A 26,740-nucleotide genomic window follows, 5' to 3' on the forward strand; every position below is an offset into this window, starting at 1 on the left:
TGGAGGAGACTTAAAAGGGGCTTACGGGAAAGATGGAGACAGTCTTTTTAGCAGGGCCTGTTGTGACAGAACAAGGGGTGATGGTTTTAAATTAAGTCTGGTTTGACAATGAGGGAGGTACAGCAGAGGATCAGGTTGCCCAGAGATGTGGTAGATACCCCATCCCTGGAAACATTCGAGGTCGGCTTTACAGGACTCATAACTTGAGCTAGATGTCCTAGCTCATCGCAGGGTGGTTTGACCAAACCAAGTCATTCAATACCTGGGGGCTGGCTGGGATGCAACCCCTCACCGCATCGCAGCAGCTAGACCCCGCCTGTGCCCCGATGTGCCGAGGGAAGCCCGGGCTTTACTACTGGCAGCCATGACTGGAGCTGGCACCGCTGGGCTCTGCGTGCCTGAAGGGCAACCAAGGATGGAGGCAGGTTGTGCCGGCAGGCAGCTCGCCCGCTGCCCCCCGCGACGTAGGCGGACATGTCCTGCGTGGCAGCGCCCGTGCCTCCCGCGAAGGCTGCCGAAAGTCCCGAGAGGGCTAGCAGGTCTCCCTGGGGGCGGACACGCCTCGCCACGGCGCAGGTGTGCCGCACACGGGGGTGGCCACCCCACACAGTGAGACCAGGGGACACGACCCTCCCCGCGACACGTCCCTGCACGGTGCCCGTTACACCCCTCTCTGAAGCCCCGGCAGGCGGCACCGCGACCGCTGCACTAGAGCTGAGCAGCGACACGACCGGCATCTACCTGCCCTCCGCCAAGATGGCAGCGGCGGGGCGGGTGGGGGCGCGGGGCGGGGTGGGGCGGGGCGTCGGGAGCCATGTTGGGGCTGCGGGAGGAGCCGCCGCCGCGCCAGCCCCGGTAGTGGCAGCGGCGCAGCGGGGCGGGGGGTGGCCATCGCCGCCGCTAGGCGGGGGCGGTGCCGAGCCCAGCCGCCGTGCGCCCGGGCCGGGCGGCGGCCGCCGAGGCACCATGGCGGCGGAGGAGCCGGTGGCTGCCTCGAGCCGCGGCTGCCGCCTCCGCCGCCACCAGCACCGGAGGCCGCCTCCGCTGGTGCTGCCGTTGCTGCTGCTCCCTTTGTTACCCCCCGGGCTGGGGGCTGCCGCGTCGCCGCCGCTGGGCTGGGGGCCGCCGGTCCGCGGAGGCTGCCCCGCCGCCGTGCCGTGCTGGCCGGCGGCGGTGCCTCCGGGGCTATCCGCGGTGCCGCGCCGCCGATTCCCGTCGCGCTGCCCGCCCCGCGCCGCCCCGCTGCGCCCGGTCCCCTTCCCGTCTCCATCCCCGGGGCGGCGGGGCCGGCGCGCAGCCCCCAACCGCCACCCGCTGTTCCCCCAGTACAACTACCAGGCGGAGGTGGCGGAGAACCAGCCGGCAGGGACGGCGGTGGTGACCGTGGCAGCGCAGGACCCCGATGGGGGCGAGGCGGGGCGGCTGGTGTACTCCATGGACGCCCTGATGAACAGCCGCTCGCTGGAGCTCTTCAGCATCGACCCTCGGGCTGGTCTTATCACCACCACGCAGGCCCTCGACCGCGAGAGCATGGACCTCCACTACTTCCGCGTGACGGCCGTGGACCACGGCACACCCCGGCTCTCCGCCACCACCATGGTCGCCATCGCTGTGGCTGACCGCAATGACCACGATCCAGTCTTTGAGCAGAGCGAGTACCGGGAGACCATCCGGGAGAACGTGGAGGAGGGATACCCCATTCTGCAGCTGCGGGCCACCGATGTTGACTCTCCACCCAACGCCAACATCCGCTACCGCTTCGTTAATGAGCGGGCTGCCCACGCTGTCTTTGAGATCGACCCTCGCTCTGGCCTCATCACCACTAGTGGGCCAGTGGACAGGGAAAAGATGGAGAGGTACTCCTTGGTGGTGGAGGCCAATGACCAAGGAAGGGAGCCAGGGCCTCGCTCTGCCACAGTCAGGGTCTACATCACAGTCCTTGATGAGAATGACAACACCCCTCAGTTCAGTGAGAAGCGCTACATTGTCCAGGTGAGAGAGGACATACGACCCCACACTGAGATCCTGCGTGTCACTGCCACAGACCTGGACAAGGACAACAATGCGTTGGTTCACTACAACATCATCAGCGGCAACAGCCGTGGTCAATTCTCCATTGACAGTGTCACTGGAGAGATACAGGTGGTGGCCCCGCTGGATTTTGAAGTGGAGCGGGAGTATGCTCTGAGGATCCGGGCTCAGGATGCAGGGCGCCCTCCCCTCTCTAACAACACTGGCATGGCCAGCATCCAGGTAGTGGACATCAACGACCACGCCCCCATTTTTGTCAGCACCCCTTTCCAAATCTCTGTCCTGGAGAATGCTCCCCTCGGCCACTCCGTCATCCACATCCAGGCCGTGGATGCAGACTATGGCGAGAACTCACGCCTGGAATACAAACTGACAGGGGTCTCATCTGACACACCTTTTGTGGTGAATAGTGCCACAGGGTGGATCACAGTCAGTGGACCCTTGGACCGGGAGTCAGTTGAGCACTATTTTTTCGGGGTAGAGGCTCGAGACCACGGCTCCCCATCTTTATCTGCCTCTGCCAGCGTTACCATTACTGTCATGGATGTCAATGACAACCGCCCCGAGTTCACCCAGAAGGAGTATTTCATCCGCCTGAATGAGGATGCGGCCGTGGGCACCAGCGTCCTCAGCGTCACGGCGATTGACCGAGATGTGAACAGTGCCATCACCTACCAGATCACGGGAGGCAACACGCGCAACCGCTTCTCCATCAGCACGCAGGGTGGGATGGGGCTCATCACTCTGTCTCTGCCGCTGGACTACAAGCAGGAGAGGCGCTACGTGCTCACTGTGACAGCCTCTGACCGCACCCTGCGTGACAACTGCCACGTTCACATCAACATCACTGATGCTAACACACACCGTCCCGTCTTCCAGAGCGCCCACTACTCTGTGAGCATCAATGAGGACCGACCTGTGGGCAGCACTGTGGTAGTGATCAGTGCCACAGATGATGACGTAGGGGAAAATGCCCGCATCACATACTACCTAGAAGACAATGTCCCTCAGTTTCGCATTGATCCGGATACTGGAGCCATCACTCTTCAGGCAGAACTAGATTATGAGGACCAGGTCACATACACTTTGGCTATCACTGCAAAGGACAATGGGATCCCTCAGAAAGCGGACACCACCTATGTTGAAATCATGGTGAATGATGTTAATGACAACGCCCCTCAGTTTGTCAACCCTCATTACCAGGGCATCATCTCTGAGGATGCACCTCCCTTCACCAGTGTGCTCCAGATCTCTGCCACCGACCGGGATGCCCACACCAACGGGCGAGTGCAGTACACCTTCCAGAATGGGGAGGATGGGGATGGAGACTTCACCATAGAGCCCACCTCAGGAATCATTCGCACTGTCCGCAGGTTGGACCGCGAGAACGTTCCCGTCTACGAGCTGACTGCGTATGCTGTGGACAGGGGCATCCCTCCGCAGAGAACTCCTGTCCATATCCAGGTTACCATTCAGGATGTGAATGACAATGCCCCTGTCTTTCCCGCTGAAGAGTTTGAGGTCTTGGTAAAGGAGAACAGCATCGTAGGCTCTGTTGTGGCCCAAATCACAGCCATTGACCCGGATGAAGGACCAAATGCCCAGATCATGTACCAAATTGTGGAAGGCAACATCCCTGAGATATTCCAGATGGACATCTTTTCTGGGGAGCTCACGGCCTTGATAGACCTGGATTATGAGACAAAACCTGAGTATGTGATTGTAGTGCAGGCCACCTCTGCTCCTCTGGTCAGCAGAGCCACTGTCCATATCAAGCTCATTGACCAGAATGACAACAGCCCTGTTCTCAAGAACTTCCAGATCCTGTTCAATAACTACGTGTCCAATAAGTCTAACACCTTCCCTTCGGGGGTCATAGGGAGGATCCCAGCTTATGACCCAGATGTGTCTGACCGGCTTTTCTACACCTTTGAGCGGGGAAATGAACTGCACTTGTTGATTGTAAACCAGTCAAGCGGGGAGCTGAGGCTGAGCCGTAAGCTGGACAACAACCGTCCACTCGTGGCCTCCATGCTGGTGACTGTCACAGGTAGGGTGTGAAAATCATTAAATCTTTAGTGCAGTACCTTTGGGGAGCTCTGCACAGTCCCCCTTAGGGAGCCCACTCTACATCAGGTGGGCAGGTTGGGGATTGGCAACAACGTTTGTGTTGAAAGTCTCTTCCATTCAGGGAAGGGTTTGGGAAGGGTGGCTGTGGAGGGCATGCTGCTGGGAATGCACTGTAAGGGGGCTGAGGCTGGAGGTGGGTTGCAAGAACAAAGCATCGTTACTCAGCTGTGAGGATCGCTTGTAGCTGCTAGCGAGACACCTTTGGGGGGGTGGCACCAGTGGGGCTGTGATGTGCACCATAAGGTGCTGGCCAGGCAAGCAGCTGTTTTCTGGGTTGGCTAAGCTGCTGGCCCAGGGGGTGGCACACCACTTCACTCCCAAGCCTGGGTGACTCTTCTCCCTGCTGGGACCGAGCGCTTCCTTCAATTGCTCAGGAGGGAGCAATTGAACTCGATGTGGAGAGAGCCCTCTTAGATACCCATCTGCTGGTATCAGTGCTGTAGATTCAATCTGGATTCTGGCTGTGGCACCTGCTGACACCTGCATTTTGTGGTGTGGCTTTTAAAACCTGGTACCACCTTTCTGCAGCCAACTTAGTGTTGCAGGGCACAGCTGTGACAAACCTCAGAGCACAGAGCTTAAAACTCTCACATCATGGGTGTTCCCGGAGCATCCAAATGCAGATGCTAGCAGTAGCTGCTAGGTTGACTTTGGGGAGTGTTGGAGTCTCCTCGGGCCAAGCTGAGAGCAGGACAAAGATGGACCTATGGGTTTGTGAGCAAGCAGGGTCTGGACTTGGAGCTCCCTACTGCCTGAGCTTTGCCTTCACCATCAGCCTTTCTTTGCTTGTGAATGCATGAGCTGAAATGGAGGCATCTGTCCATTGCTGAACCAAGGAGCAGCTCTGAGGGAGGGAGGATAAGAGCCTTTTTTGGAGGGGCCAAGCACCGAATTACAAGAGTGCCCTGGGAGCCATTCGTTAAATCATGAAGCTCCTCTGACCCTCAGCTATCAGCTGCCTTTTCGTCCTCCCCCCTTTCTCTGGCTTATTCGGTGAGGAGAGGATTTCTTTCAAATGATGGAGTGAAGGCTTTAAGAGGAGACCTGCTCAAGGCAATTCTGCATGACCAGCACCAGCCCATCATGGATTTGTGTTCTTTGGGGGTTAATTGTAACCACGGGGCTGGCTGAGAGTGGGTGCAGGCACACACATGCCGGTTGCTGGAGGTGGGGGGTAGTTTTGACCTTTGCAGCTTCTTCCCGAATGTGTTTATGCAAGCCCTGCCTCCTCTTGCACTTAACCCTGCACAAAGGCAGGAGACAATCACATCCCCAAGTCCTGCATCGAGCTGCCTCGCGGCAAGGGGGCCCTTGCAATTAGAATGTCGTCATCTTCCAGTGGGAAGGGAAACTGGGAGAGGTGTGCTTGCGGAGGAGGGGAGAAGATGGAAGGCAAAGAGCTATAGCGGGGAAGGGAAGCAAGACTGGGAAACAGGCATTTTGTTGGCGTTGGTACTGGCATTTGAGGTCTGATTTGTGGTTTTGGTCCTTATTGTTTGAACACCCCTGCCCAACTGACAGCCCCACTGGCCCCACGCTGTTGCTGTGTGCAGGGGGAGGGTGGGAGTGTGGATTTGCAGAGCTGGCATCCAGGACATTCAGACCAGGCTGCATTGTTTGCCCCGGTGCACTGCCGGCAGAGCACCTTCCTCCCGCAGTAAGGCAACAATAGCTCCTAGATGGCAACTCCTAGACAGTCAGCATCTGAGGAAGGAGCAGCTTCCCTGCCTGCCTGTGTGCTTTATGGTCCCTTTGAGAGAGGCTGGATCCCCTAAATCACAGGGCAGCAGGCCCTTCTATTTGCCTGTGCACTGTGTGTTCTCAGCTCAGCCCCTTGTAGGAAGCAGGGAGGACTTGAGCCATCACAAACCAGCACCTTTCCAGGTGGACTCACAGCCTCAGAACTGACCCTATCTCCTTGCTGATTCATGGACATCTATGGCTGCTAAAACCTGCTCTTGGCTGCTGTGGATGTGAGACAGTTGGGTGGTGAAGCTGTGTCTGTGGCCAGCAGCACAGTGTGAAATTGGAGCATTGCAGAAGGCTAACATCGTGTTGGTTTTAATCCCTTCCAGACTGGTTTCACTGGATTTTTGTTCCCATTTAGGGAACAGTCATGGAGTTGTCTTAGTATGTTTTAGTCTGTGTCTTCAGAGCTGCCAGGAGAGTGACATTCATACTCTGATAAGAAATGTTCACCTTACCCATACCTGTCTCCTTTCCTGGCTTCTTCATCTGGAGATGTTTTACTTCTCCTCAGCAAATGTGAAAGCTGCCCCCATCTGCCCCAGTGCACCCTCACCGTTCAGGGTGTCGCAGACAGAGGAATGACTTTTTGTTTTCTCAGATGATAGCTTTGCTGCTCAGAGGACAGGTGGTGATGCACCAGAACCCATTTCTGAGCTGGGCTCCCCAAGTGAGGGATAGGGGTGCATTCCCTCCTGGATCAGGGAGGCTGTTTGAGCTGAGCTGCCTTCTTCCCAATCCCTGGAGAAATCACTGAGAGGATAAAGGCCAAAGTGTTTGCTGTAGAGGAAGGGGGATCTCTGCTAGTTACCCAAGGCTCTTGGGGGTGGGACCTTTGGCTGGAGCCCATGCCTTGTGCTCCATGCCAGGCTGGGTTGCTGCCCAAGGATCCTGAGAGCCTCTGGAAGCACAGGGGCACAGGAAAGATGGGCTCTCAACTTGGCTGACTCAGGAGGCCATTGAACAATGGTCAGCAGTCCTGCTCCCCCTCAGAGGTTTCCAGAGCAGTTTTGGAGCTCCATTCCTAGGCTGACAGTGCAGCTCTCCAGAAGCAGTCTGCTGTCCATCCTGCTCTCCAGCTGGAGCTCTTCTTTATATAGCTTTGCTGCTTTTGAAACTGGTAATTGTCAAGTCTTGGAACCGCAAACATGATGACCTGGTGCTGCCCAGCATGGGAGGTTAGAGCCTGTCATGTCCCTTCTCCCTGCTCCTTTCCCTGTAGGCATGTTTCCAGGGCTCCTCACTCTGCTGTATGAATATTCACCAGGCACCAGCTCTCCAGCCACAGGATTTAATCAGAAAGGCTGAGCATTTGTGATTAAAATGCTTCCCAAGGGGGTCAGTGCCTCCAGCCAGCTTTGAGCTTTCTTTTGGTAGCTTCTTTTTTTTCCCCCACCCATTTGCAGCAGGTCATTCTCTTAACCATCTGCTTCCCCTTGCACAGAACGGAGGGAGGAGACAGCCCTGTGTGTGATGCTGAGGTGCTACAGGAAAGCTTACCAAGGAGGCCTGTGGGGCTGGGCCTGGCTCTGCATTGCTGTGGGGAAACACAAAAAGAGGCATTTGGGCTCTCATGTCATGGGCTGGGCATTGCCAAAGGCATCAGGCACCTTGCAGCCCACCTTCTTCCCTGACAACAGCCTTCTTGCTTCTGGGGGGCATTGCTGGCCTCTGACCTGCCCCAGGACTCAACATCACATCATTAAAGATGTGGCAGGGGGGTTGGACTCCATGATTGTTTGAGGTCCCTTTCAACCCCTAACATTGTGTGATTCTGTAAGAGCCATAAATAAGGCAGATGTCTGCCTGCCTGTTGCTGGCTGCTGAGCAGCCCTTAGGGAGAGCAAAAGCTGTCTCTGGGCCTTGCAGCTGCTTCCAGGTGAGCCAGGACCTAGAGAGAGGAGAGCGGAAGGCAGCTGGGCTGGAACCAGGCTCCTACTTGCGTTGACCAGAGGGGCAAACTGAGAAGAGGACAAAGGGAGAGAAGAGGGAGTGGGAAGGGAGCTGGTATCAAAGTGGTGGCTTCTTGGAGTGTAGCCTCACTGAGTGGTCCCTCGGGGAGGGATGCTCATGACTTGGGGAGTATCTTACACCAAAAGTAACTGAGCCAGGCTTGTGGCTTTCCCCTCACTCCTGCTCCAGGGCAGGGTGATCACCAGGGCTGGGTGATCTTGGCAGCCCATGAGCCTCTTGCAGAGAAAAGGTGCCCTGGGGGACACAGGCGACAATGCCAGTTCCTTGTGCTAAACCCAGGTAGGTCTACATCCCTGACACCTCCAGCCAAGTGCTGTTTGGTAACCACTGTTCCTGCTGCCCTCCATGTCAGAGCTGTCACAGTGTTACATAGAGGCGTGGTTTCTCACCTTGCTTCCATATGAAGTGGGAGCAGTTTGATTTCAGAGAGAAGCAACCCTTGCTTCCTCCAGGAGATTAGCTCTTGGGTGACTGTGCTGCTCCCACAGCCTGGTGTGAGCCTTATCTCCAGAGCACCAGCCCCAGCACACAGGCTGGTGTTCGTGCTGGAATTTGCAGGGTTGCCAGAAAGCTTTCACCTTCTAAAGAGCAGAAGGGAGAGAGGGGGAAAAGGAAGGCGTTTCAATCTTTAAATCCTCCTGCACTGCAAACTTCAAACGGGGCTGAGGGAAATCAAAAGGCTATGCAGTGCAGCAGCTATGGGAGGAGAGGAACAGTAAAGGCAGCTTTCTTTCCACATGAGGCTTGGAGCTGGGGCACAGGTAGGGGACAGGTGGTTGGCATTTATACCCCTGGTTCTCATCAGAACTGGGACTTGACCAGGGTGGTGAGATGCCTGCAGCCCCTGGTGCCAGCTTGCACTGAATTGTGGAAGATGAAGCAGTGCTGCAGGGTCTGGCTGGCTTTGCCAGGCTTGTTTCACATGTGACCTTGGCACAGGCTGATGGCAGTGGTCTGGTCATAGAATTGTTTGGGTTGGAAAAGACCTCTGAGATCATCAAGTCCAACCATCAAGACCTCTGACCCAGGCTGGAAAGGACCTCCAAGATCATCAAGTCCAGCCATTTTGGTCCATTAGTCTGTCCTCATCAGAGTGCCAGAGATGTGCCATGTAGTAATGGCAGCACAGGCAGGGAAACTGTGCCTTTGTGTGACTGAGGACAGGATCACCTTTGAAGATGTGAGTCCACTCCTGCTCTGAGGAGAACAGGATGGTGTGCTACCCAGGCCCTGAGAGGGGCAGAGATTACAGCGTACAGCTCTCCTGTGCTCACACCAGTAATGCACTGTGTAGATGTTTGGGGCTCTCAGATCACTGGGAGGTGAGACATGGGAACAGTAGGTGATAGCTGTGTGCTGCTGGTGCCTGTGGGGCACTGGCAACGGGCTGGGAGATGGATTGTCCGATTTCACCAGGAGCAGTGAGGGTCTTGATGAGCCTCCCTGAGTGTTTCTGGGGCCACAGAAGTTAGCGTGGTCCTTGCTTGTTCATGCTAAAGGTTGTCTCTGCCTGCTAGAGCCTGTTTCAGGAGGTGGAGGGCCCAGAAGGAGGAGGACTGGAAGAGAGGAGATGTCCTGGAGCAGCGGGCAGTCTTCTCCCCATTGGGTGCCCCATCCAAAACTGCTAGCAAAGGTGCCTGGGGTGGCCTGAGCGAGGGGGACATTGGCAGGCTGCTTTGTTGGGATACTTCCTGGCAAAGCCACTGACCAGGGTCACATGTAAAGGAGAGTTAGTGACTGAAAAATAAAAACCCTGCCCAGACTTGTGTCTGGGCAAAGAGAAGAAAGAGCACCAGCCCCAGCAAAGGGGCTAGTGGCACCTCAGTGTGCCTGATGCGGGGTGAGATGCTGCTGACAGCCGGGGTCCTGGGAGATAGCAGGTGGGCACAGTCCCAAGTGTGTGAGTGTGCTCCTGTGTTCAGTGCCTGGGAGATGGCTTACGTGATGCAGTGTCCCAGGGGAAAGGAGTTTGTTTCTGAGCAAAAAAAGATTAAAGAGAATTAAACAAACCAGAAACGGGCTGAGGGAGGAAGAGATGCAGAGCAGATGGTGAAAAAAGGGGAGACAAGGAGACCAGCACAAAAGCCATGGAGACTCTGGAGGAGAGAGGAAGGAAATGGCAGGAGGAGAGCGCAGGGAAAGGCATCGTGGGGGAGGCAGACAGAACACAGCAGGGAAGCAAAACACCCCAGGCTCTGGCATCACTCCTGTGTTTGCCCAGCCTCCTGCTGAGACTTCCTTCTGCCCAATTCTCACCAGCATCTTTGTTCCTGAGAGCTCAGTTTGCTGCCAAGATCCAGGACAGGGAGCAAACCTGAGAGTTATCTCAGTGGAGAGCCTGAGAGGAGGGAGAAGATGCAGCCACACCAACTGCTCCCTCTCCAGCCCAGGTGGCCCCCTGCTAGCCCATGGGGCTGTGGCTCCAAGCTTCCTTGGCCAAAGACTTGGGCCTTTTGGGGGTTATGCTAGCGTGCAGGGCTCCGCCTCAGGGTGGGAAGGAGGAGACCCTCCAAGCAGCAGGCAAAGACCTGCAGCGTGTCCCTGTTCCCTCCCACAGATGGGATCCACAGTGTGACGGCCCAGTGTGTGCTGCGAGTGATCATCATCACAGAGGACATGTTGGCCAACAGCATCACGGTACGGCTGGAGAACATGTGGCAGGAGCGCTTCCTGTCCCCACTGCTGTCCACCTTCCTGGAAGGGGTGGCCACTGTGCTGGCGACGCCCAAAGAGGATATCTTCATCTTCAACATCCAGAATGACACAGATGTGGGCGGTACCGTGCTCAATGTCAGCTTCTCGGCCCTGGCTCCGCGGGGCGGGCGCTACTTCAGCTCCGAGGAGCTGCAGGAGCAGCTGTACATGAAGCGCATGGCGCTGACCGGTGCCTCCATGCTGGAGGTGCTGCCCTTCGACGACAACGTCTGCCTGCGGGAGCCCTGCCAGAACTACATGAAGTGCATCTCCGTCCTCAAATTCGACAGCTCCGCTCCCTTCATCGCCTCCCCCTCCACCCTCTTTCGGCCCATCCACCCCATCACCGGCCTGCGGTGCCGCTGCCCCCAGGGCTTCACCGGGGACTACTGTGAGACGGAGATCAACCTCTGCTACTCCAACCCCTGCCTCAATGGTGGCATCTGCACCCGCAAGGAGGGAGGATACACGTGTGTGTGCCGTCAGCACTTCAGCGGTGAGTGCCCAGGGCTGGGGACCACGAAGGAAAGAGGGGGCAGATGAGTGTGTCCCTCGGTGTTGATGTCACCTTGGCAGGGTACTTTTCCCAGCAGGGTGGGGGATGTTGGAGTCCCTGTTTGTCCACAGAGGTCCTGCTCTGCTCCCAGCTCTCCGTGTTTCCATGGCACTGGATGTGCAGGGCTGAGGTTGCCATAGAAATCTGGCTTGTAGGGAGGTGACATGGAGGGCTCTTGGGGACTCTGGCCACCGCCTCCCAGCGTTTTTCACGGAGCAGGAGGATCAAACTGGACCACGCCAGGCTGGGACATAGGAGGCTCCTCAGCCCTGTTCCATGCCCATGAGATGATGGGCTCTGGGACCATGTAAGGTGCTGGTTTCAGTTAATCTGGCAGAGGTGTGGAGTCTGTGCTGGCTGCGTGTGTGGTGGGTGAGCTGCTGCCCACCCAGAACAGAAGGCAATACTGGGCCTAGCTGCTCCAACAGGCAGGACCCAACCCAGGCAGATCTGTGGGGGGAATCCCTCAGCCAGACAGTGTTTTGTTGCCACAAGTAGTCAATAAGCCGTGGAGACCCATGCCTGGCCACTGGCAACTTGCGGGTGAGGGAAGATGGCCTGTGGCTGCTGGGGAGGGAGCCCCTGCCTTGTGTGGCAGCAGATGGCTGCCTTGGAGCTGCTCTGCTGTCAGTGGCTCCTGGTGAGATAAGCAGAGTCAGTGGTAATTAACCCCCAGCATTTGAAGCATGAACAGCCATTAGCAGAAGGGTTAATGAGCTCATTTCCCTGTCACTTCATGCTATCTCCTCATCCTCCTTGCATGCCACAGAGCAAGTAATGGGCCTGGGGTGTAGGATTGAATCTGAGTGGGTCCCTTCATGCTGCAGGGACACCATGGGAAAAGGGGCTGGCCAGACCCCCTGCACAGTACTGCTTGGGGTGTCCTCATTACCAGTGCTACAAGGTGCAGGAGTATTTGGTGCCCCTCATCTGGTTGGTTTCCACTTGTCTTTTGTTCCTATGTCAGAGCCTGCATGCAGGATTATGAGGCTCCTGGTGCTGTGGGTGAGACTTTAATAGCTATTGTCAGGGGAGCTCAATGGTACTGAGCTCTCCCTACACCCTGTGCACCAGGGGAGGTTTAGGCTGGATGTTAGGAAGAAGTTCTTCACAGAGTGACTGGCCATTGGAATGGGCTGCCCAGGGGGATGGTGGAGTCACCATCCCTGGAGGTGTTTAAGAGGGGACTGGATGAGGCACTTGGTGCCATGGTTTAGTTGATTAGATGGTGTTGGGTGATAGGTTGGACTTGGTGATCTTGAAGGTCTTTTCCAACCTGGTTAATTCTTTTCTATTCCTGGAGCCTGGACTGTGATGCCTATCCCAGGCCTGTGTAGTGGTGGTGCCCAAGGAGGCACTCTTAGCATTGCCAGGACTTTCCTGGTTTGTCCTTGCCTCTCCATCCTTAGGACTGTGCAGCCCAGCTGTGGCCAAACCCCTCCTGTCCCATTCCCATGCCATCCTGGGTCCGAACTTGCCTCTTCAGCCAGAGCTGGCATCCCATCCAAACCAGTGACTTTGGCTGCAGGGCTGACCATGTCAGCTACCTTGCTGACTACTGCGGGGGACACCTGGGTGACACTTGGGCTGTCACATTATTTGCCTGCCCCCAGCCCCACCATAAACGGCTGCCCTGTGGTGCCCTGCCCCATACCTGGGTCGAGGTGTGCACTTCCAGGGCAAGAAGCAGATGGGTGGCTGCTGTGTGCACATCCCCCGGCCAGAAGATGCCCCAAGCCTTGGGTCTCTCTTCCCGCAGGTGAGAACTGCGAGGTGGACAGCCGCTCGGGGCGCTGCATGCCCGGCGTGTGCCGCAACGGCGGGACCTGCACCAACGCTGCCGACGGCGGCTTCCACTGCCAGTGCCCGGCGGGTGGCTTCGAGATGCCCTTCTGCGAGGTCTCCACACGCTCCTTCCCGCCGCGCTCCTTCGTCATGTTCCGGGGCCTGCGCCAGCGCTTCCATCTCACCCTTGCCCTGTCGTGAGTGCCCTCCTTCCTCTGCTGGACACCAGCACCCACTCTGGCCTGCTCTGGTGGCTCTGGTGCACCCTGAGCCTGTCCAGAGGCTTGCTGATGCTCTCCAGATCCCTGTGTTACTAGCTGCCCTGGCACCTTTAGCCAAAGGACTCATGTATGGGCATGTCTCTCTTGCTTATGCCCTTCCCCTGCTGCCAGGTCTCTGCCTCCATGCCAGGACCTTATGCTCCCAAAGCATCTGCTGTATCAAGCTCCTGTCCCCTTCTCAGCTGGACTTGCACCCAGGCCAGGCCCAGGTCTCACCCTGTCCCTGTGCTGGAACACTGGTGTGTGCCATAGGAAAGCAGGGATCTCCACATGCTCCTTGTGCACATCCTGCTTCCTCCCATGCCCCAGGTTCAGCACCGTGGAGCCCAATGGCCTCCTGCTCTACAACGGGCGCCTGAATGAGCGGCATGACTTCCTGGCAGTGGAGATCATCCAGGGACAGGTCCAGCTGAAGTACTCCACAGGTAGACTTGCCCCTGCTTATTGTGGGATTTGTGCTATGGGAGCTGCAGAGAGCGCAGACTGCTGCCCTGGAGTGAAGTGATGCTGAGGGAAACAGGGTAGAGAGAGATGTTGGTGAGCATCAATGGATGGCATAGAGGATGGGTGTGTGTCTCAGGACTCTTGCTTGGCTTATGAGTGCAAGTGGAGCAGGGGGATTGTGAGCATAAACCAGGAGAAGCCCTTCTGGGGTCTTTGCCACTGTTCTGCCCCTTTGTGTCACCACAAGCTTTACTTCCTGCCTTTCCATGAGCTAGTCTGAAGGAGGAGGACCCTCCTGGGAGGCCTTGTGCTATTGCTGTGTCTATCCCGCTCCCAACCTGCGTGTCCCAAGGGGTGTCAGGATCAGCTGCCAGGAGCGCTGTGCCCTCATAACAACTGGGGCTTCCCTGGTGTCCTGGATCTGGCACTCCTCCCTGCTCACCTGCACAAAGCAGTTGGTGGCCATCTTGCTACTACTCTGGTTGCACTGGTCTCTCCAGGGCAAGGCAGATGGATGGTACCAGGGTATCCTGGCAGTCAGCCTGGACAGAGGAGCCATACTGGGGTGCTGGCTGCCAGTCCTAGAGCTGTGATTCATCCTGCCTCTGTTCCTTGTGCAAGACTGCAGCAAGCACAGGCTGATGTGCTGAGATTGTTTCCCTGAAAACCTTCTCCATTCCAGCATGAGGCTGTCAGCAGCATGCTGGGCTTGTTGCCTTCAGGAGGAGTGGGCACATTCAAGGGCTGTTCAGCCTCCCTCCAGTGTACCATCATCTCTGTCTCCACAGGGGAGTCAAGCACAGTGGTGAGCCCTTACCTGCCAGGGGGCGTGAGTGATGGGCAGTGGCACACGCTGCAGCTCCGCTACTACAACAAGGTAGGTATGCCCCAGCTGTGCCCCCAGCACACCTAGGGCTATTTTCCCTGAGGCATGAGTGATCAGCTCTGGCACTACCCAGTGAGGAAGGAGGGTGTGGGTGGTTTTTCAGCCCTTGGGGATGGGTGCAGTGTAGTAGACAGACAGATGAAGGGGGAGATTGACCTCAGGACCACACTTGGATACTGCAGGAACGCACTCCGCACAGCGTCCTTGCGCATGTCCACCTCTGGCACTGCTTGCCGGGCTTGGCTGGACACGTCCCTCCTATTTACTCACCCCTCCAGCAGCACAGTGGTGCCTGAGCCATGCTCAGGCCTTTTCCTTGCCCTTGTGCGAGCCCTTGGGTGCCTGGGTCTGGGGTTCTCTGTGTTACTAACACCTTGCATTTGGTTTCAGCCCAAGGTCAGTGCCCTGGGGGTGGTGCAGGGTCCATCCAAGGACAAAGTGGCCATCTTGACAGTGGATGAATGTGATGCCTCAGTGGCCCTGCAGTTTGGCAGCGAGATTGGGAACTATTCCTGTGCTGCAGAGGGGGTGCAGACCAGCTCAAAGAAGTGAGTTCTTCGCGGGCAGTGCTGTGGTGGGGAGGGGAGCAGGGCATTTGAGTCCCCTGCAGAGTTAGCCCTTCACGTCTGGGACCTTGGCTGCATATCAGTTCCTGAGGATGTCTCCCTCCCAGCCCCTCATGCTGCGGACCCAATTAGCTAGCCTTAAATCGCTGCGATTCTTAAAGCCCTGGCCTTCTGTCCTTGTAGGTCCCTGGACCTCACAGGTCCCTTGCTCCTTGGAGGGGTCCCCAATCTTCCAGAAAACTTCCCCATCACTCACCGGGACTTTGTGGGATGCATGAGAGACCTATACATCGACAGCAAACGCATTGACCTGGCCTCCTACATCGCCAACAATGGAACTACTGCAGGTACCAGTGCCTCTACTCCTGTCAGCCCTTGCCCTGGGAATTGCCTCTCCTGCTCATACAGCTGCACTACCAGGCTGTAATAGTGTCTTGGCAGCACAACTGGCGCTAAGCAGCTTCCCATCTGAGAACAGGACCTCCAGATCTCTTTAAATGAGTTAGTTCCCACCCTAGACGCTCTCTGAGAATGTGTCTTGAACCCAGATGTGCAGTCTATAGAGATGGCTTGTCTGGAGAACAATAGATAGCTCCACAGTGTCTGTCTTCTGACATGAGGAGCAGTGACAGCCTTGACCCTCAACCCTTAGGAGACAGAGCCCATGTAGAGAGACTGAGTGGCTGGGCTTGCCCCTCTGGCAGCCAGGGAAAGGGCTAATGGGCAGTGGTGCCTCTCTGTACGGGCTGAGGGAAGGTGAGGAGTCAGTTGAGACTGATGTGGGTGACTGTGGTACTTCCAGGCTGCCATGCCAAGCACAAGTTCTGCGACTCCAGCCCCTGCAAGAATGGTGGCACCTGCTCTGTCAGCTGGGGAACCTACTCCTGCCTCTGTCCTGTTGGCTTTGGTGGCAAAGACTGCCGCCATGGTGAGTGAGCGGGTGCTGCTGCTGTGCATGCTGCTGCAGCAGGGTGTGCAAGGCTTGTGGGGATTACTTTGGAAGCAGAGTAAAGGGTCCATGTGAGATGATCTCTCTGTTTTGCCTGCATCTGTTGCTCCCTATGTAGTGCCCATGCCTTCTCATCTGCCTTTCCTTTCCAGCCATGCACCATGCCCACTATTTCCAGGGCAACAGTGTCCTAACCTGGGACTTCAAGACAGATGTGAAGATCTCAGTGCCATGGTACCTGGGGCTGGCATTCAGGACACGTCAGACAGATGGGGTGCTTCTGCAGGCCCACGCTGGCCAGTACACCACCCTGCTCTGCCAGGTAGGGCCTCAGCTGCAGCACTGTGCCCCAGCCTCTACTGTTGTCCTCCATGTTGTCTTCATCCCAAGCAGAAAGTGGTTGTGGTGTTTAGCAGGGCTGTGTTTCTCTCTCTGGGCTCAGAGGAAGGTTAGGCTGGAGGCAGACAGAGTTGGTTAGGCCTTTGCTCACTGCTGCTGATTCTGGGTTCCTGTCTGCAGCTAGCTGGGGGCCTGCTGTCCTTCATGGTGAGCAGAGGGTCTGGGCGCAGCACCAGCCTGCTCCTGGACCAGCTGCGGCTCAGCGATGGGAGGTGGCACGACCTGCAGCTGGAGCTGCGGGACATCCGCAGCGGGCGAGACTCGCGCTACGTCATCACCCTCACCCTGGACTTTGGGATCTACCAGGTAGGTGCTACTTGAGACCCCTGCACTAGGACAGGAACCCTGGGGGATGCTGTGGGTGAAATGCAGGCTGGGCTGGGTCTGCTTACCCTCAGAAGGGACTGGGGCAGGGCTGATGCCAGTTGCTCCATGTTGCTCCCTTTCCTTCTGCAGGATACAGTGGTTGTTGGCAATGAACTGCATGGTCTGAAGGTGAAACATCTGCATGTTGGAGGGGTCCTGGCATCTGGCGAGGTGCAGAATGGGTTGAGGGGCTGCATACAGGTGAGTTCATTGCTTTGAGTCTTCCCCTTGCAGTGGGTCCATTATATGGAGAGGTGGAAAAACAGGCCTGGCAGGTGCTGCCAGCATCCATCCTGCTGGTGACACTCTCCCTCTGAGCATTCAAGGCTCTGAGGTGCTGTGGGGCAGCCATAAATCAATACAGTAGGGGTGATGGGAAGTGACTGCCCCTGGGGGTTTGTGAAGGGCAAGAGGACTGGAACCTTGTGTGTCTGTCCTAGCTTCACTGTGAATTTGTTGCCTGCCTTGCAGGGTGTGCGACTGGGTGACAGTGTCACTGGAACCCTGCTGCCCAAGCCCAGCCATGCTCTTCGAGTGGAGGCTGGCTGCAATGTGCCTAGCCCTTGTGACTCCAGCCCCTGCCCAGCCAACAGCATCTGCAAAGATGAGTGGCAAAGCTACTCCTGTGTCTGCCATACAGGTAGGGTTTGCAGAGCCCTGCCATCCATTTGCTGTCCATGCCTATCTGTCTTCTTGTCCCCTGTGACTCCCTTGTGGCCTGTGTTTGCTTTCCTATCCGTCCCTTGGGCAAGTCACATCCCTGTCAGACACTCACTGAGTTTTATGAAAGTCAGAATTTTCCGAGCCCTCTGAATCCACTCTTTGGTGCTCTGGTACCTCTCAGGGGTGCTCACTTCACACTGTGCTCTCTGTTCACACCTCAGGGTACTATGGAGGGGACTGTGTGGATGTATGTCACCTCAACCCCTGCAAGAACAAGTCAGTGTGTCGCCGCAAGCCAGGCTCACCCCTGGGCTATGTCTGCGAGTGTGGAGGGAACTTTTTTGGGCAGTACTGTGAGCACAGGTGAGATACAGGACATGGGACAGGGCATGGCCTCCATACTTGGCCCTGTGCTGCCCTCTTGTCCTGGCTCTGATACCAGGGACCTCTCAGTGCCACTTGGCTCCTTGGAGCTGCTGAGCAGCTGGGCTGATAAGAGGAGAGGAGCTGGGGGATTTGGTGGGTATAACAGCAGATGTATTTCTCTCTAGGATGGACCAGCAGTGTCCGAAGGGCTGGTGGGGGAACCTCACCTGTGGGCCTTGTAACTGCGATGTGAACAAAGGCTTTGACCCCGACTGCAATAAAACCAATGGGCAGTGCCACTGCAAGGTGAGGGGCAGCTGTGTGCCCATGGGAATGTGGCTCTTGACTTGACAGAAGTCTTTGAGGCTGTTCCTTGTCCCTTCCAAAGGCCTGGTGGCCACGCAGGCTTCACATTGTGTGCCTGGTTCTGGGCTGGATCCCTGCTCAGCTCTTGTGTGCAGCTTTCTTGCCCCAGCATGGTGACAGAGGGGTGTTTGCAAATCAGGAGGTTCTAGCCCTTCTCTGCCCTCGCTCTAGTGGTTCCCCAGGCAGCCTAGCCTCGGCTGCTGTTCGGATGGACTGTCTGATGTCTGTTCCCTTTTCCTCCCAGGACTTCCACTACCGCCCCAAGGGCAGTGACACCTGCCTGCCTTGTGACTGCTACCCTGTGGGCTCCACCTCACGCTCGTGTGACAGGGAGAGCGGCCGGTGCCACTGCCGGCCTGGCGTCATCGGGCGCCAGTGCAATAGCTGCGACAGCCCTTTCGCCGAGGTGACGCCCAGCGGCTGCGAGGGTGAGTGCGGGCACAGCAAGCAGCTGGTACTGTGGGGCTTGGCAGCAGGGGCCTCCCCCTGTGACAGGCCCCTCGGGGTGTGTGTCTCCACAGTGCTCTATGATGGCTGTCCCAAAAGCCTGAAGGCGGGAGTATGGTGGCCCCAGACTAAGTTTGGCTTCTCAGCTACTGTGCTGTGTCCGAAAGGCTCCTTGGGTGAGTAGGAGATAAGATGGGGAGGGTGCAGCCTGGCTGTCTTGCTGTGGGCTGTAGCAGTCCTAGCGTCTCACTCTGTTCTCGTGCTGTCCCAGTCCCATTTAGCTGGGCTTCAGAGCTGGGAAAAGGAAGTTAGAGGACAAAATGCCCCAGCCTGGGGGAGAGCAGAGGTACCTTGCAGTGGGGCCGAAACTGGGAACAGGCTGTGGGGTCCTAGGCCCATCACCCAGCCCTCAGGCTCTGCTGTTCCCTCAGCCTCAGGCCCCACCTTCTTCCTGCTGCTTTTTTGTTTCAGCAGGCTTGAGGCTGAGGCTAGGCCTGGCATGGCAGCTCACTGCCCCCAGCACCTTGCTGTAGCTCCACTGGCCCTGTCCTTGGTGTGTGGTGCCGGGGGAGCAGGGCACAGCATGCCCTTAGGTGAGTGTCTCAGCTAGAAGTCAACATCCCGAGCTGGAGGAGGCCATCAGCACTGATGGCAAAGACACAAGCAGGGTTTCTGGGACTGTAGGGCAGCACAAGCCCCAGGGGACAATACAAACCCTGTCCTTCTCCAGCCGTTCGCCCCAGGAGGAGGCAGGTTCGGCTCCTAACTGTTGTCGCTTCTCTCCCCGGTTCTCTCGCCCTCCGTGCTCAGGCTTGAGGGGTGCAGGTAAGGTTGTTCCCATCTCCTTCCCCCTGTGCTGTAAGGGCTGTGCCATGTGGCTTTCCCTCCTTGCTCCCTGCCTGGCACCCTGCACACCCCTGCACTTTCCCCACCGCTTCTGAAGCTGCCGAGTGTCTTCCCAATGCTTTGCCTGGCCTCACTGCTCCTCCGTGCTCTTCCCTGCTCCCAGCTCACTAACCAGCACACTAACCAGCACAAACCTGGCTGCAGTTGCATGCAGCCCCTGCCACCCACTGTCCTGACCCTGCAGTGCTGGCTCTGGGCAGGTCCATGCTCTGCTTCCTGGCTGGGATAAATGCTGGCTCTCCTGGACTGCTACCTTCTTGCTTGGGATGAGAGGGGAAGAGATGGTGATGAGCAATGGGTAGTGAGGCCAGGGAAGTCATGGAGGAATGGCTGTGGGTTGGAGGAAGGGATTCACTTGTTAGGCAGGGAGCAGTAGGATGGGGGCAGGAAATGATAGGCATGTACAGCATAAGGTCCTGTCCCTCTGGCTGGCAGGGCTGGGGAGAGGGACACAGGGCCTCAGTCCTTCCCAGACCTGTAGCTGAGCTGATGTTCTTGGTTATCTTCCTCTGCTGAGGGAAGGCCAGCAGAGTGGAGGTTTCTTTGTTCTCTCTGCTCCCAGCTGCAATGGCACTGGTTCCTGTGTTTCTGCAACTGAGAGAAAGGTGACTGAGGAGGACAGCACGGAGCTGGAGATAGTGGGAAGGGGCATACAAATCACTGAGGCTTTTCTGACCAGCAACTGGAGTCTCTTTCAGGCTCCCTCTCCATGGCCACCTCTGCAGGCTTCTCTGCCCACGTGCCATTTCCAGGAGGACCTGGTCCAAAGTCCTGCTGGGTACCCTGAGGTTTCCCAGGTTCTGTTTGCTCAAAGTATGCATGGTGATAGTCCTGGCCTGGTACGCTGCTCTTGATGGCAGCTTTAGCAGTGCTTCTGGTGGTGATGAACAGCTGATCCCTTTCATTGCTGATAACTCTATCACTATGCAGTAGTGCCTGGGCCCCAGCTAGGGATTGTGTACTGAAGTCATGCTACTGTATGGGAGTGTCCTCCATCCCACCTGACTGCAGAGATTTGTCTCTGGGATAGGTTTGCCAGCCCTGCAGCAGATGTGTTGTTCCCTTGGGATAACTTTGCCCTTTAGAGAGAGGCAGGACCTCAGCAGGCTTTGCAGGCTGTCAGTCTGGGAATAACCAGAGCTGCATGGTCTTCAGTAGTTTGGGGTCAGATGCGCCCTGAGGACACAGACATATCTCCACCAGAAACCAAGGGCTTCTCCAGCCTGAGCCATGCCATGTCACTTATTCATCTTTGCAATTCTGTGTGATGACACCTGGTATGATGAAGCCCAGGAACCCAGCTCCTGGGAGGAGGGGATGGCAGTAGCTTGTGGAGGTGATGCAGACCAAGGGTGGAACAGATTGCAGTGGTGCAAAGCAGAAGGATGGCCCTAGGGTGTTACAGGCTCTCCCCATCACTTGCCAGTGCTGCTCTTTAGGATTAGCTGGTGCAGAGGGTCCCTGGGAGGGGGATGCAGCAGGGGACACACATACCCTGTGCTGAATTTCAGACATGCCTTTCCTCCTGGATTTAGGTGCAGCTGTCAGACACTGTGATGAGGAGAAGGGTTGGCTGGAGCCAGATCTCTTCAACTGCACTTCACCTGCCTTCAAGGAGCTCTCCATGCTGGTAATCCCCTCTCAGCTCTGCAGCCCTGGCAGGGCAGGAGCCATACAAACAAGGGCTCACAGCTAGGTTTGAAGGTGCTCCCCATGGGCACCTAGGGTAGGAGAGGGCTTAATCACAGTGCTCAGCACCTTTCTTTTCTCATCCCCTCCCCACAATCTCACACTGTTGGAGTACTGAGCTGAGCTGAGGTTCACTTAGCTTCATCTTACCTGGGTGTCCCCATCAGAAATGTCCTGTGTCCTGCCCCAGTATGTAAGAGGAAAACAACCTGAGCAGGGCTCCATTGTTTGATTCTGGCAGGGTGTCTGTCCCATGGGATAGGTGTAGTCACCAGACCCTCCAGTGGCAAATCCCTTTGAAGTGTCCAGACAAGTTTATTGAACATTTGCATCCCACCAAGGCCAGGACAGTTTCCAGGGAGCTATCACCAGGTGCTTGTCCTGTCCTTTCATCTCTTTGGCCTCTGCCATGTATTGTACTGGGTTAGCTGGGCCTTGCCCAGTGCAACAGTGTTGTTGTGTTTGTTTGCCAGAAATGCTTTAGTGACCACCATTGCCAGTGTCCATGGTTTATGCTGTGGTTTCAAAAATACCTCTGTGTCCATCAGGGCTTGATTGTTTAATCTACTCCTGTCTCCCTGCTGGCAGCTGGAGGGCTTGGAGAGGAATGAGACTGAGCTGAACACAATTGAAGCCAAGAAGCTGGCCCACCGCCTCCGTGCCGTGACAGACCACATGGACCACTACTTCGGCAACGACGTGCACATCACTTTCCGCTTGCTGTCCCGCCTCATGGCCTTTGAGAGCCAGCAGCGTGGCTTTGGCCTGACGGCCACACAGGATGCACACTTCAACGAGGTGAGCCCTTTGCCAGTTCGGAGTGGCTCCTGATACTGCTTGTTTGCATCAGCCAACCTGAGCCTGGGTCTTTATGAGGGTTGGTGATACTGTGAGACCGCATCAGGAGTACTGGGCTCCCCAGTGCCCCACAGACATTGGCCCACAGGAGCAAGATCTGTGTGGCTGGGGCTGGAGCACAAGGTGAATAAGAAGAGGCAGGGGGTTGTATTTTCTCAGCCTGGGAAGGTAAAGGGAGACCTTATTGCTGCTTGCAACTCTGTCATGGCAAGGGTGCCAGGAATATGTCTCTGTAGGACACTAGTTGATGAGCGTAGACGGCAGGGGCCCACTGTGGCTGAAAGTCACCCTCTTTCCCCAGCCCCTGTGCAGCAAGCTGGGCAAAGAGCGCGGTGCTGCACCTTGAGGTGGTCAGGACAGGACCCAAAGGCTCTGCTTCCTTCAGCCCTGCACCCATATCTCTCCCATGCAGAACCTGCTGCGTGCAGGCAGTTCGGTGCTGGCGCCAGAGAACCGGGATCACTGGGCTATGCTGCCACACAGCGAGCACGGCAGCACCAGCCTCATGGAGCAGCTGCGGGACTACTCGGGCACCCTGGCCAGCAATATGAAACTTACCTACCTCAACCCCGTTGGTGTCGTCACCCCCAACATCAGTGAGTAGGCACTGGGTGGTGCTGCAGAGCCACTCCTTGTCCCCCTCTCACCTCACAGCTCCTCAGCAAGGGTGCTGAACAGGCTCTTCACCTCCTTGGTGGTTCTCTCAAACATGGAGAGGTGTTTGTGAGAGACATCCTGGTCCCACACCTGCTTGGAACCGCAGGTGCAGTCCCAAGAGCCAGCAGAGCCCTGAGTATGCCTCTTTCTTCCACTTTCCCAGTCCAGCCTGACTCTCTAGTCAAAAAGCCCCTGGTCTCAGCAGCAGAAGTGTCCTGCCCTATGGCAGAGCAAGAATCTGGGCTGGGAAGGAGCACCGTGGATGCTGGGATCTCGTGCTATGCGCAGCCACAGGATGTATCTATACAATCACCTTGGGCTCATGACTTCAGAATTGGGATGCCCTGGAGAGTGGTTGCATTCCAGGTGGCCATCCTACAGCTGTTTTTCACTCTTGCTCCTCTGTAGTGCTGAGCATTGATCGCATGGAGAACCACTCCCACGTCCGCCGGCGCTATCCTCGCTACCACAGCAGCCTCTTCCGCGGCCAGCCTGCCTGGGACCCCCACACCCATGTTGTGCTGCCACTGTCTGTGCTGAGCCCCCCAAAAGCTGAAGGTGAGCATGTGAGCATCACTCAGGGAACAGCATGGGTGGGCGTGGCTGACAGGGAAGCTATAGAATCATAGAATGGTTTAGGTAGGAAGGGACCTTTAAAGGTCTTCCAGTCTGCAGGTATCCCTCCTGCAACCTGTCTCTGTCAGAGGTCCACAAGTTATCCCTGAGAGCTCAGTTTCTGACTCTACCACATCACTAAGGCCTTACAAGTTGCCTTCAGAGCAGCATGCTTGTGTTCTCACCATCCCTTTGTGTGCCTCAGCTGCTCCCACAGCTATGCCAACACTGTCTGGGATTGAAGGGAACTACACTGTGGAGAACTCCTCTCCGAGGAAGGTGCTTCCAGAGCCTGATCCTGCTCTCACTGTGATCATCCTCATCATGTACCGCACCCTGGGGGGGCTGCTGCCTGCACGCTACCAGGTGGATCGGCGCAGCATCAGGTACCTCCTCCTTCTCTTTGCCCTTCACAAGCACCAGTGGAGGGAGGCCTGCTGGACTCTGCTTCCTCTGGTAGTTGCTGACTGTCTGTAATGACTTGGGTTTGGCTCCTGGTCAGGCTGTCTGTGGTTCTCTGCCTGTTCCTCACCTTGGTGTTGCTCTGCCTCATGTTTCCCAGTCCCTTGGTGTGTGCTGGGCAGAGCTGTTCCTTCTGAGATGTCAGTCCAGGGCATCCAGAAAGTCTGCAGAGAGCTGCAGCTGCCAGACATGATGATGGTAGAGCTAGCTCCATCACTCCTTGCAGGCTCCCCAAGAATCCTGTGATGAATTCCCCCATTGTGAGCGTGTCTGTGTTCAGCAATCACACCTTCCTGCGGGGACCCCTGGATACCCCCCTTGTGCTGGAATTTAGTCTGCTGGAGACTGTCAACAGGAGCAAACCTCTCTGTGTCCAGTGGAACCACTCTAACCAGTGAGTCAAGCACGGCTGGGCTCTATGAGCTGCTTTCCCAGGCACCACCTCGCTCCCTGAGTCTCCCTTCCTGTGACAGGCTGTATGCCTGGGCAGCACAGGGATGTTGAGGTTTCCACCTTCTCCCAGGAAGTTCATTCCTGCTGGGAGGGCACAGCAGGATCCCTGCAGGGCTCTGTCTCCAGTACTTCAACTGTAGGAGTGCAGTTGCATCTGCTGGTAGAAAAGCCTAGCCAGTCACCCCTCTTCTCTGTGGTTCTTTCCCTACACACCACACTCATCTGTCTTCTCTCCTAAGTGTGCTCTGCTTTCTGGTGGCTGCAGGACCAACCCCTCTGGCTTCTGGACAGCCAGGGACTGTGAGCTTGTGTACAGAAACACCACACACGTCCACTGCCAGTGCTCCCAGTTTGGCACCTTTGGGGTTCTGATGGACAGCTCACATCGAGAGGTAACCTCAGTGTGTGGGGCTGTGGCAGTGGTGGTGGGGTGTTTGCCCCTTGGGTCTCAGAATAGGCAAAAAAGTAGTGTTGGAGAGCTCAGCAGATTTTCCACATCTCCTTCTAACACTACCATTTGCTTCTGTTTTTCCTGCTGCTGCAGCAACTGGAAGGTGACCTGGAGACACTGGCAGTTGTCACCTATTCCTTGGTGTCTCTCTCCCTGGTGGCTCTGCTGGTGACCTTCTCCTTCCTGACCTGCCTCAAAGGCCTGAAGTCCAACACACGTGGCATCCACTCCAACATATCAGTCACACTCTTCTTCTCTGAGCTGCTCTTTCTCCTGGGTATCAATCGCACTGAGAATCAGGTCTGTGAGCTTGAGCAAGCACACCCATGGAAGCGGGGGCAAGGTGTGGGGGATGTGGTTAGTGTTGGCCCAGTGGCATCATCTTTGGGTGGCTTTTGTCTCCCCAGTTTCTTTGCACTGTGATTGCCATTCTCCTCCACTGCTTCTTCCTCTCCACCTTTGCCTGGCTCTTCGTCCAGGGCCTCCACATCTACCGCATGCAAACTGAAGTCCGCAACATCAACTTCGGGGCCATGCGCTTCTACTATGCCATCGGCTGGGGAGTGCCTGCCATCATCACTGGTAAGAGCTGCTTGTCCTACAGCCATGCCCAAACTGCCAGCTTTCAAGCAGCCTTCCTGATCCCCTGGTGTTGCCCCGTGGGTAAGTGCTGGCAGCAGCGCTGTGGCAGTCAGCTGGGGACCATATATCAAGGGCTGTTGTCTTGACTCCTGGGGAGAAGTAATTCCCTAAGCATCTCCTCATGGCTTGTTCAGTGGGCATGGAGCTCCTGCTGCCCCAAGGCTTGTGGTTAAGGCCTTCTGGTTCCCAAGCCTGTGTGCTTGCGTTGTTGCTGGCAGTGAACACCTGCTGGGCTGGGCCGTGTCAGGGATGCCTGGAGAAAGATCCTGGTGCTGGGGTTTGCAGTCCTGGCTCTTTCCTTTGGCAAGGAAGCCTGTGCACAGGACAAGAAGCAGTGAGAGAGCCCTTTCACAGCCTTCAGTGCTGGGGTGGGGTAGACATGGCTTTGGCAAGTCCAAGTCTGATGGCTCTGGATATGACCTCTCTCTTCTTCCTGCAGGGCTGGCTGTGGGCCTGGATCCTGAGGGCTATGGGAACCCTGACTTCTGCTGGATTTCCATTCATGATAAGCTGGTCTGGTGCTTTGCAGGCCCCATTACTGTCGTCATTGTGGTAAAACCCTGTCCTGTTTCACCCACAGCCCTCTCCTGCCTCCCTTCTCCACACCATGGGCACTCCTCCCTTCCTTGGCTGCTCACTGCCTGCCCTGTTCTCTGTACTCTCCTTCCTCAGTTCGAGGCCCTCTCTCTGCCCCTTCTTGCTCCAGCCAAACCTGGGGGAGGCCATGGCTTGGGTGTGAAGGGAAAAGGAGGGAATGTTTGCATGGGCCTGGCAGACCTGGAGTATGCCCATGCTCTGCTCTGGGGGTGTCAGGTCAGAGCTGGCTTTTGGCACAGTTTCTAATCAGTGCCAATGCTTTCAGATGAATGGGGTCATGTTCCTGCTTGTGGCCAAGATGTCCTGTTCCCCAAGTCAGAAGGAGACCAAGAAGAAATCGGTTCTGTGAGTATTAGTGGCCAAACTCCCAGCAGAGCTCCTGTGGTTCAAGGAATTTAGCATTTTCAATGACCATCCTCCTTCTTCTACCATCACAGTCCCCCTCTGCACATCAGTATCAGCCTTGAAGCCACTCTCCTCTCCCACACCTGACAGTGACATTAACCATTCCTAAACTTTGTCTTTTCTTCTTGTTCCTGTCCCCATCTCCACACTGTCCCACTGGCCTGTCTCCTTTCACCCCCCTGTCCACACAGCTTGGATGCAACACTGCCCATGTCAATTCTGAGCACTTGCTTCTTCCTTTTCTACATGCTGCTGCTGGGATGTTTCCCACTCCCTCCTGGGCCAGCCCTGAAGCGTGACTCAACTCTCTGCAGCTCCAAATGACTTGTGTCCTTTGGGCTCCTGTGTTTGCTATG

At 56.5% G+C, this 26,740-nt stretch overlaps 1 protein-coding gene across 2 annotated transcripts in view; it reads left to right on the forward strand.

Moving 5' to 3' along the window:
- The first annotated feature begins 943 nt into the window (after nt 1-943).
- Nucleotides 944-26,740, forward strand: part of CELSR3 (cadherin EGF LAG seven-pass G-type receptor 3) — a 30,870-nt gene continuing 5,073 nt past the window's right edge. For both annotated transcript variants that reach the window (XR_008462307.1, XM_054162593.1), the window contains exons 1-28: nt 944-4,081; nt 10,439-11,071; nt 12,891-13,113; nt 13,507-13,622; nt 14,430-14,518; nt 14,918-15,075; nt 15,277-15,440; nt 15,896-16,021; nt 16,195-16,364; nt 16,562-16,747; nt 16,898-17,008; nt 17,279-17,447; nt 17,692-17,833; nt 18,022-18,142; nt 18,447-18,630; nt 18,724-18,825; nt 19,460-19,474; nt 21,091-21,185; nt 21,833-22,042; nt 22,515-22,698; nt 23,168-23,317; nt 23,580-23,760; nt 24,063-24,230; nt 24,555-24,681; nt 24,834-25,040; nt 25,148-25,322; nt 25,822-25,934; nt 26,245-26,324. Coding sequence is in view for 1 of the 2 variants with exons in the window: in XM_054162593.1 (XP_054018568.1) it covers nt 967-4,081; nt 10,439-11,071; nt 12,891-13,113; nt 13,507-13,622; nt 14,430-14,518; nt 14,918-15,075; nt 15,277-15,440; nt 15,896-16,021; nt 16,195-16,364; nt 16,562-16,747; nt 16,898-17,008; nt 17,279-17,447; nt 17,692-17,833; nt 18,022-18,142; nt 18,447-18,630; nt 18,724-18,825; nt 19,460-19,474; nt 21,091-21,185; nt 21,833-22,042; nt 22,515-22,698; nt 23,168-23,317; nt 23,580-23,760; nt 24,063-24,230; nt 24,555-24,681; nt 24,834-25,040; nt 25,148-25,322; nt 25,822-25,934; nt 26,245-26,324 (7,514 nt within the window). In the remaining variant the exon portion in view is untranslated. The remainder of the gene's footprint in view (nt 4,082-10,438; nt 11,072-12,890; nt 13,114-13,506; nt 13,623-14,429; nt 14,519-14,917; nt 15,076-15,276; nt 15,441-15,895; nt 16,022-16,194; nt 16,365-16,561; nt 16,748-16,897; nt 17,009-17,278; nt 17,448-17,691; nt 17,834-18,021; nt 18,143-18,446; nt 18,631-18,723; nt 18,826-19,459; nt 19,475-21,090; nt 21,186-21,832; nt 22,043-22,514; nt 22,699-23,167; nt 23,318-23,579; nt 23,761-24,062; nt 24,231-24,554; nt 24,682-24,833; nt 25,041-25,147; nt 25,323-25,821; nt 25,935-26,244; nt 26,325-26,740) is intronic.

Source organism: Dryobates pubescens, chromosome 1 (genome assembly GCF_014839835.1).
Source record: "Dryobates pubescens isolate bDryPub1 chromosome 1, bDryPub1.pri, whole genome shotgun sequence".
Lineage (NCBI taxonomy): Eukaryota > Metazoa > Chordata > Aves > Piciformes > Picidae > Dryobates > Dryobates pubescens.